The 10,056-nt window shown below is 36.4% G+C and overlaps 1 protein-coding gene across 1 annotated transcript in view; it reads right to left on the bottom strand.

Annotated features, from left to right (window-relative positions):
• Ift74 (intraflagellar transport 74) overlaps positions 1–10,056 on the bottom strand; it is a 65,709-nt gene that overhangs the window by 25,292 nt on the left and 30,361 nt on the right. Inside the window, exons 9-13 of the mRNA XM_013020774.1 lie at positions 9,244–9,382; positions 7,939–8,001; positions 4,109–4,252; positions 2,518–2,558; positions 1,000–1,013 (exon numbers count right to left, since the gene is read on the bottom strand). Coding sequence (XP_012876228.1) covers positions 1,000–1,013; positions 2,518–2,558; positions 4,109–4,252; positions 7,939–8,001; positions 9,244–9,382 — 401 coding nt within the window. The remainder of the gene's footprint in view (positions 1–999; positions 1,014–2,517; positions 2,559–4,108; positions 4,253–7,938; positions 8,002–9,243; positions 9,383–10,056) is intronic.

Below are 10,056 nucleotides of genomic sequence, written 5' to 3'. Positions count from 1 at the left end.
AATGTCATTCTTTCTGATGGAGGCATAGAATTCCATTGTGTATATATACCACATTTTCTTGATCCATTCATCTACTGAGGGATATCTGGGTTGGTTCCATAAATTAGCTATAGTAAATAATGCTGCAATAAACATAGTTGTGCTGGTAGCTTTAGTGTGGTCTTGTTTGTAAACGTTTGAGTAAATGCCCAAAAGTGGGATTGCTGGGTCATAGGGGAACTCTTTTGAGGAACCTCCATACTACTTTCCAAATTCTAAGAAATTAGAAAATGAAGAAAAAAATCTACCATTTGAAGAATATTATACAAATTAAAATTTTCCCCTGCGTTTGTCTTGTACCATCAGTTGATCTAGATGGAACTTCAACTTAGGAAGGAAAAAACCCCACAAAGTTACCACATGACATACACAAAATAAGTAAAACTATACATCGGATGGGCACTGGTGGCTCACATCTAAGTCTAGCTACGTAGGAGGCTGAGATCTGAGGATTACAGTTCAAAGACAGTCTGGGTAGGAAAGTCTGTGAGACTCTTAACTCCAATTAATTATTAAAAACCAGAAGCAGAGCTGTAGCTCAAGTTGTAGAGTGTTAGTCTTACACATAAAACCTCAGAAAACAGGGCTCAGGGTCTGAGTTCAAGCCCCAGGACTGGCGTGCGCGCGCGCACACACACACACACACACACACACACACTCACACACACACAAATAAAACAGCACAGGGATATTCACATCAATATGATCATAGTAACCAAGAAAATAGAAGTAAGCCAAATGTTCATGAACTGAAGAATGGATAAAATAAGGCATATGTATACAGTGGATACTACTTAGAAATGAAAAGAAATTAAATACTGATATAATGCTACAACACAGATGAATCTTGAAAACATTATACTAAATGAAACCATCCAGCTACATAGGACTATACACTGTATGATTCCACTAAGAAATGTCCAGAATAGGGCAAATCTACAGAGACATGAAGTACATTACTTGTTGTCCAAGAGCTAAGAGAACAGACAGGAAGGGTTAAAATGTGGGATTATACTGGGGTGAAAAAAAACTGTTTTAAAATTGGGATTATGGTTGTACAACTCTAAACTAAAGAACTGTGAATTGCATACTTTTAATATGTGAATTCTATGATATAAATGATATACTAATAGAGCAACAAAATACTAATAAAAGGTTGTGTTAGGTATAGTAGCTCTAGCCTGTAATTCTTCCTGAATGGTGAAGATCATGGGATTATAGCTAAAAGCCAGCTTGGGCAAAAAAGTTTGAAAGACTCCATATCACTCAATGGCTGGGCTTGGTGATATGCATTGATGCATGCTTGTTATACCAGATACAGGCAAAGTAAAATGGCATGCACTTGTCATCCTAGACATCACAGAGAAGCACAAGAAGGAAGACTGATGAACCCCAAGATAAGGACTCAAATGGTTTTTCTTTCTTGCTATTGTTTCTAACATATTTATAAGATAATTTCTTTGTTGCTTTGAATGTCCTTCCCCATGGTATAACCCCTGTTTTCACTGTATTTGTGGAGGGGAAGGAAAAAAACAAATTGTTTTAATAGGGATACAGGTGGACCCATTGCAACAATGAGATGTACAAGGCATTATGTGGAAAAACCAACTTTACAGCTTTGCGGGGGGTGGGGGAAGGCGGATATGGGGAGCAGGGATGGTAAGGGGAAGCAAAGGAGGAGGCAACAATGCTTGATAAGAAATGTACTCATTACCTTGCTCATGTAATTGTAACCCCTCTGCACGGTATTTTCACCATCAAAAACTTATTAATTTTTAAAAATCAATAAAAAAGAAAATTACATGCATATGTATACTTTATTTGTCTATTTTTCTATGCATTTTTGTATGATAAATAGTTTCTTTTAAAATTGAAAAAAAAAGAAGGGAGACTGTAGAGATGGGGCAAAATCCTACTTCAAAAATAATCAGTACTACTGTGAATAAAGCAACTTGTTTACCAAAAAAAAAATCAACACTAAAAAGATGCTGGAGACATGGCTCAAGTGGTATTGCACCTGCCTTGCAAGCAGGAGGCCCTGAATTCCATCTCCACTAACACCAAAAAAAAAGTGATTATATTACGTAATGGCTCTTATATGCTCAAACGTTTAAAGCAATAAATTGGAAAGCTGCATCATTATTATCAATTTGAACTACAGAAAAGATACCTATAAATAGATGAACTCTCGGGGCTGGGAAGGTGGCTCAGTGGTAGAGCGCTTGCCTTGCATGCCTGAGGCCCTGGGTTTGATTCCTCAGCACCACATAAGCAAAAAAAAAGCCGGAAGTGGCACTGTGGCTCAAGCGGTAGAGCGCTGGCCTTGAGCTGAAGAGCTGAGGGACAGTGCCCAGGCCCAGAGTTCAGGCCCCACAACCAGACCCCCCCTTACCCCCAAAAAAGAGATGAACTCTTTTACCTTATTAGTGTCAGATGAGGGCAAATAAACAGAAAATATTCAAGTATAATGGTACTTACTGTCTCTCCATGCTGGCTATTTCCTGGTTATCTTCTTTAACCTATAAAAACATAGAAAGAAAAGTCTTTAAACAGTAACTCATGCTGAGCACAGGTGGCTCAGACCTGTAATCCTATCTATTCAGGAGGCTGAGATCTAAAGACTCCAGTTGGAAGCCAGCCCAGGCAAACAAATCCTAGGGACTCTCATCTCCAATAAACTAGCAGAAATCTAAAAGTGGAGTTATGGCTCAAGAGCACCAGGTGTGAGCAACAGTGTGAAGCTTGAAGTTCAAGTCCCAGTACAGGCACACAACAAAAAGGATAATTCACTATTAGATTATCTAAATGAGAATTTCCTTGTAGAGTTATGTTAAAATGTCAAATCTTAACATCTCCTTCTTAAAATCAACCTTTAACGTTATAGGGAAAATCATAAGAAACTACTCAGATTACTTCATTCTTTCTCAAAGGAAGAATAATAGATACACTCACATCTATCCTCAAGGGGCTATCATTCAGACAAGGATCTAGTTGATAGAAGGATCTAAGGTATCTGAGACCCACCCATTGTAAGGCTACCAGATTTAGCAAGCCCAGTTAAAACTGAATTTCAGATAAGTAATGATTAACTTTTAGGGTTTCTATGTACCATATATCATTTCTTGACCTCATATATATAATTTCTCTTCAAGAAATTTTAGAAGATCTAAACTTTAACATCACTCAGGAATAATTCTAACACTTTAATAGCTCCTAAATGGATGCATAAGGCTCTAAGAAATTCAGTGGGACTGGAAACCACTTGGAACCAGTTCATGGTCTTGCCCTAAGATCAGAAAAGAGTTGCTGATTGCAGCTATATTCAAATATATATTCTTCTCCTAAGGGTCTCTAAATAGGTGACATACTAATTATAAGCTAAACTTCAGATAGTAACGCTTTGAAAATACATGACGTGGTTTTGTGGCACGTATTTTTGTAGTACATTGTAATTCCATTCCCTTCATGGAGGTACTAATACTAATAACTGCACAAAGTAATTTGATCCCAACCAAATAACAGAATCTATTTTCTATAAGATTCTTTTTTTTTTTTTTTGGTCATGGGGCTTGGACTCTGAGCCTGGGAGCTGTCCCTGAGCTCTTCAGCTCAAGGCTAGCACTCTAACACTTGAGCCACAGCGCCACTTCTGGTTTTCTGGTGGTTTATTGGACATAAGAGTTTCACGGACTTTCCTGCTGGGGCAGGGGCTGACTTTGAACTGTGATCCTCAGATCTCAGCCTCTTCAGTATCTAGGATTACAGGCGTGAGCCACTGGTACCCAGCTAAGAATCTCAAGTTTTTTCAACTAAAGATCCAAAACATGAAAGAATAGCTCAAATAAAAAAACATAATACAAAATGAAGTTTTAATGTAAAGAACACTTTATATGGGAAAATGACTTTTCTGTCGTTTTTTTGTTAAATACTTCATATTTAGGTATTGCTAATTATTTGCTACTTTTTAATCAACTTACTGGCTTTCTCATCAATTCATACCACTTCAATAAAACAACTCAACATGCTCAACATAGCCTGGCATATGAAAATAGGTATTTTTTTCTTCTACCTGCTTAAGTAATCTCTCCCTCTCTTCCATTGGAGATCCCATGCTTTTGTCTTCTGCAACCATTTGATCTCGATGAGATTCTAACTCATAAAGCTTTTCATGCATCAATACAGCCTCCTGTTTTACCTGGGAGTGTGCTATTTCCTGAGAACAAAAAATTAAAAAAAGGAAAAGCTCATTATTGCCATTTTAGTTAGGAAGTTAAGGTGAGGTCATTAGGGCCTAATCCAACATGACTAGTATTATAAGAAAAGAGATTAATTGGGTAGAGCAAGAGACCTTGACTGATAACACAAAGACTGACATGATGCAACTGCAAGTCAAGGAAGATCAAGACTGATGACCACTACCAGACACTAGGAAGGAGTTTTGATGTCTCAGGGGAGAAAAGCTCTGCGGACACCTTGATTATACTTTTAGCCCCCAGAACTATAAGAGACTAGTTTTGTTGCTTTAAGCTACCCGGTTGTGACACTCTGTTATGGCATCATTAGTAAGCCAACATTAAGTAGAGCATTTCTGAATTTACCACTACTCTCTGGTTCAAAAAGAAAATATCTAGGGTAGGTGGCTCAGTGGTAGAGTGGTAGAGCGGTAGAGTGCTTGCCTTATATGCATGAGGCCCTGGGTTTGATACCTTAGCACCACATAAGCAGAAAAAGCCAGAAGTGGTGTGGTGGCTCCAGTGGTAGAGCGCTAGCCCTGAGCTGAAGAGCTGAGGGACAGTGCCCAGGTCCAGAGTTCAGGCCAATGACCAACAACAACAACAACAACAAAAGGAAGAAAGAAACAAACAAACAAAGAAAATATCTAAAATGATATAAATAGGCATTGTGATAAAACTATTATTTGATAACAAAAAAATCTAGGAATAATGGTAGTACTAATGGTGATAATTTGACATTTAAACCCATTATTCAATGAGCACTTGTTCTGTGCCAGGCACCATAGTCTTGTTACTATTACTTGGGTTTGGATTTTTAACAGTCTAGTCTCAAACTCATGAACTTCCCGTGTCATTCTGCCAAATACTAGGATTATTTTTTATATGTTATACACTCAAAACATTAGTCTACAAGAGAGAATATTATTATCTCCATTTTACAGAAGAAGGAATTGGGGATATGAGATGTAAAAAAAATTTCAAATTAACAAAAATAGAAGAGTTAACAGTGGAGCACAGGTGGCTCATGCCTGTAATCCTAGCTACACAGGAGGTTGAGATGTGAGGATCAAGGCTCAAAGCTAGCCTAGATAGAAAAGTCTGAGACTCATCTCCAATTGACCACCAAAAACGTGGGCAGTGGATCTGTGACTCAAGTGGTAGAGTACTAGCACTGAGCAAGAAAGCTCAGGGAGGGGCTGGGAAGGTAACTCAGTGGTAGAGCGCTTGCCTTGCATGCCTGAGGCCCTGGGTTCAATTCCTCAGCACCACATAAGCAAAAAGAAAAAAGCCGGAAGTGGCACTGTGGCTCAAGTGGTAGAGCGCTAGCCTTGAGCTGAAGAGCTGAGGGACAGCGCCCAGGCCCAGAGTTCAGGCCCCACGACTGGACCAAAAAAAAAAAAAAAGAAAGCTCAGGGACAGAACTTAAGCACTGAGTTCAAGCCCCAGGATAGGCACACATACACACAAGGAAATAATGGTATTTGAAATCAAGACTACAACATAAATTAGGACAAAATCTTTTTTTATTTCCTTTCTCTTCCTCTTTTTTCCTCTTCCTCCTTTTCTTTTTTTTTTTCTGGGGATGGAAAAATAGGCAAGGGAAATAATTGAAAGTCCACAAGCAATAGGTTATAGAAATAGCTTATGTAGCAGAGCAGAAGGTCAAGTAAGAAAAAGTAAAGGCATGAGAATGCAGTATATATATGTTTTGAGGTTCCCTTTTTCATACTATCTTCTTTCTTTGCCTAAAATTATATGCACTTCCTTGTATCTTGATAAAACTGTTCTTAAATATACAAGACTAAGTTTTTTGCAAGCCAATATTCTTGCACCTCTCTGAAATAAGCAAGAGGATACTTTGCAGAGTAGTGAACACAAACTAGATATTCAATAAACACTAGCTGATTGGCAGTTTTCTTGAGCAATAAACCCGAAATAAATGAAATTAAGCAAAAGTTAAATAGAAATAGTGACTTATTTTGTTGCTTTGAGAATACTGTAAATTGTGTTTAAAACTCATGTTGTTTTCTTACCATCATTTTATTGTTATTATCAAGGTATTGTACAGACAGTTACCACTTCATGAGTACAGGTAATGAGTACATTTCTTTTTTGGACAATGTCACCCCTTCTTTCACTTTCCCAGTTTAAAATTATTGTTATTTTAAGTATATATACACTGATACCAAAAAAAAAGTGCTATCAGTACAAAACTAAATATAAGTTAAAACTCACACTTTTTCCTATGTAACTAAGCGAGTGAAAAAAGACTTGCTTCTCTCCCATTCTGTCTGAGTGAAAAATTCTACAAGACAGCTGTATTAGTATTAAATGTGATTCTTCCATGAACCTTTAGAGGGTCAAGAAAAAGAAATGTGTGTATGTGTATATGCAGGTAGACAATGATATATAATCACATTAATATTTTTAATTAGGTAATTTCCTTAGCAAATTATCAAAAAAATGAACTACAAATTATGCATTCTCCCATAAGTCAGAAGATAAACTAGAACCTAACTACACCTGACTCTATAGGAAATCAGGAAAATTAAGCAGCATAGTACACCAAACTGAACATTGATGTACAGTGAGTATAGTGAAGTGCCAATGACATGAAAATACAGCAGCTAATGGACTGTGTAAAGAAATGAAAATCAACTCAGGAGGTAGGGATCAAGAGGACTTCAGGTCAAAGTTAAGGCGGGCAAAAAAGTTAGTGAGGGCTGGGATGTAGCTCAGTGGCAAAGCACCTGCCTAGCAAGTGCAACGTCCTGGGTTCGATCCTCAGTACCAAAAAAGAAAAGGCTGGAAGTGGCGCTGTAGCTCAAGTGGTAGAGCGCTTGCCTTGAGCTGAAGAGCTGAGGGACAGCGCCCAGGCCCAGAGTTCAAGCCCCACGACCAACAACAACAAAAAAAAAGATTCTTTGACCAAAAAAGAAAAGGCACAAAAAAATACAGTTAAAAAAAAACCCAAACAAACAAAAAATGTTTTTGTGAGATCATCACATTCAATAAGGTGGTTGGATGATGTCCCTGTCATCTCATGAAGCAGGCCTAAACAAGAAGATCATGATCCATGCCAGCCAGTGTACAAAAAGGTAACACTCCATTTGAAAAATAATTACCCAACAGTAAAAAAGGTACTGCGTTCCAGATCAAGACAAACAAACAAAACACAATCAGAATAAAGCAAAAAAAACCAGAAAACAAAAAATAAAACCAAGCATCTCAAAAACCAAGCAAATAAAAAAATACCAACAGTAACATTTATATATTAAAGCAGGAAAAAGGTGAATAATTCTTGCATCAGGATTATATCTAGGAGTAGAAAATGGAGCAATGTTTTTGGAGACAATCTGGCAATCTCATAATCTGTTTTTAGTTTCTTGTGCGTGTACCTAAATTGCCATTAGATTTTTGTATAACCTTAAAGGTTATTTTGGCAGAGCCCTAGATGGCAGAAAGATTTATCCTATTCAATAACTGCATCTAATTTATTAATAATCTAGGATCTCAGTGGTCCAGAATGGGAAGGAAATTATTTCACTCTTGTTAGTAAACTGCTAAGTAAATATGTGCAAATATACTTGGATGAATTCCATTAATAGCTGAATTAACTTTCATAGCTGTGTGCGATAAGAAGTCTTATTTGATTTAAACTTACGGTTTCCAGGCTTTCTTTTTTCATGCTCAGTGAATCTAGTTGCTGCTGAAGTATATCTAATTCCTAAGGAAAAAAAATATAAATATCCATTATGGTAAGAATTTTCAACATTTCAAATAGGGATTTGACAGATGTGACAATGTAAATTTTGCAAGTATCTTTCATTAGTATCTTACATATTAACTAGAATTTATTAAGATTTCATTGTTTCATTATTCCTAAAATCATTGCCATCTAACTTCAAAAAACATTTTATAAGCATGTTAAAGGTAACTAGAACCTTTCATAGTGAATCATTGCAGTGTTTTGAGAACATTATATATCAAAAACTTTCAAATTGAGTATCATTATTTAAAATCATGATTTAAAATCTTTACAAAATGTTTGTGTCTTTTGTATATTTTATTTTAGGGCCAGGATCTATATACACACATACCCCTCTATCTCTATCTCTTCACTCTCTTCTCTCTCATAGACACACACACACACACACACACACACACACACACTCAACTCACAACATTCACCAATTGGGTAAGATATCTGAACTGGTTACTCACAGCCCCACTCAAAATTAAAAATACTCTGGGGGTATTTTGGCAATAACTGTGTTTAATATTTCATTGTGTTATATAAACCTTTTCTAAAATAACAAGTGATACTAAAATGTCAGTGAAAGAATGTCTGAGGAACTAAAACAATATTCTTATCAGGCCTAATTCTTTGCCAGCTTTCTGGTTAAAGGTAATCTGGCATAAAAGGAACCATCATGGCTGAACTAGGGGAAGGATTATCAGTAACCCATCATCAGGCACTTAAATTGATTATTTAAGTAACATGATCAGGAGACAATAATTCAAAACAGGGAGATGGCAGATAAGATGCCTGCTGCTTATTAAGCAGGAAGAAAAACAAAAACAAGTTAAAAATCCATATGGTGCTGATTCATGACATTTCTTTAATGATTCCATTAAAAGCCTATAAAATTACAAGCATTTTAATCTATTTATATGACATGCAAAAATGAAATACGCACACAAGTAAATAATTATAACAAAGCTATGGACTAAAGGCATGGCTCAAGTGGTAAAGCACCTTCAAGCAAATACAATGTGCTGAGTTCAAACCCTAGTACTACAAATATAGGTACTTTTCTCAAATTTTAAATACTCTTGAATTAGTTGAGGATCTTGTTACAATACAGATACTGGTCAGTAGGTATAGTGAAGAGCTCAGGAGATACTGATGCTGCTGTGATGTGTAGTGATTGCTACATGGCTAGTATATAGCAGTAAACAGTATTACCTGCAACAATTTCTCGTTTGTGCTTTTCATTTCTATGTACTTTGCTTGTTTTTCAGAAGACATATTTTTGATAATGCCATCTGCGGCCTGTTTTTCTCGTTCAATTTCTTCCTCTACACTTCTAATTTGTTTTTCTTTTCTGAAATCAAAAGCATGACATTTTCATGTTATTATATTGAGGAAAAAGCAAATAATTTCCATGAGGTCAGTCTTCATTTTATAGAATACTTAAAAGATACTTAACTATAGTGTGTGAATGAAAGGTCTTTCGAGTTGGACTCAAAACAAAACTACTTACAGTATCAAAATTTGGCTCCATTAACATAGACTTATTTGATATCTTTCTCTTTTCCATCCCCAAATCCTATCCCTTTATTTTAAATAAATTTTATTGTAAGGGTAATATACAAAGAGGTTATACTTACATAAAGTCAGGTAATTAGTACATTTCCTTTTTGAACAGTGTCACCCCCTCCCTCATTCTCTCCCAGTTTTTCCCCTCCTGATTTCCCTCCCCTCAAGTTGTATAGTTTATTTCCAACATAGTGTCTAGTGGGTTTCACTGGTGAATTGGCTCACCCTTTGTCCCACTGCCCAAATCCAATTTCTTTACTGTCCATTTTACTTTACTAAGAAAACACAGATTATCATAGAAAGCTATTAAGGCCTTATACATATAGAGATACATTTGGGTTACCATACCTGAAACATAAATGATAATATACATAAGCTGCAGAATAGTGGTTTTCAAGTTGCTTTTTTATTTTTTTTTTTGTCAGTCATGGGGACTGAACTCTGGGCTTGGGTGCTGTT

Source organism: Dipodomys ordii, unplaced genomic scaffold (assembly GCF_000151885.1).
Source record: "Dipodomys ordii isolate 6190 unplaced genomic scaffold, Dord_2.0 Scaffold53, whole genome shotgun sequence".
Lineage (NCBI taxonomy): Eukaryota > Metazoa > Chordata > Mammalia > Rodentia > Heteromyidae > Dipodomys > Dipodomys ordii.
The sequence above is the reverse complement of the archived record's forward strand: the minus strand, read 5'-3'. Positions and strand labels throughout refer to the sequence as shown.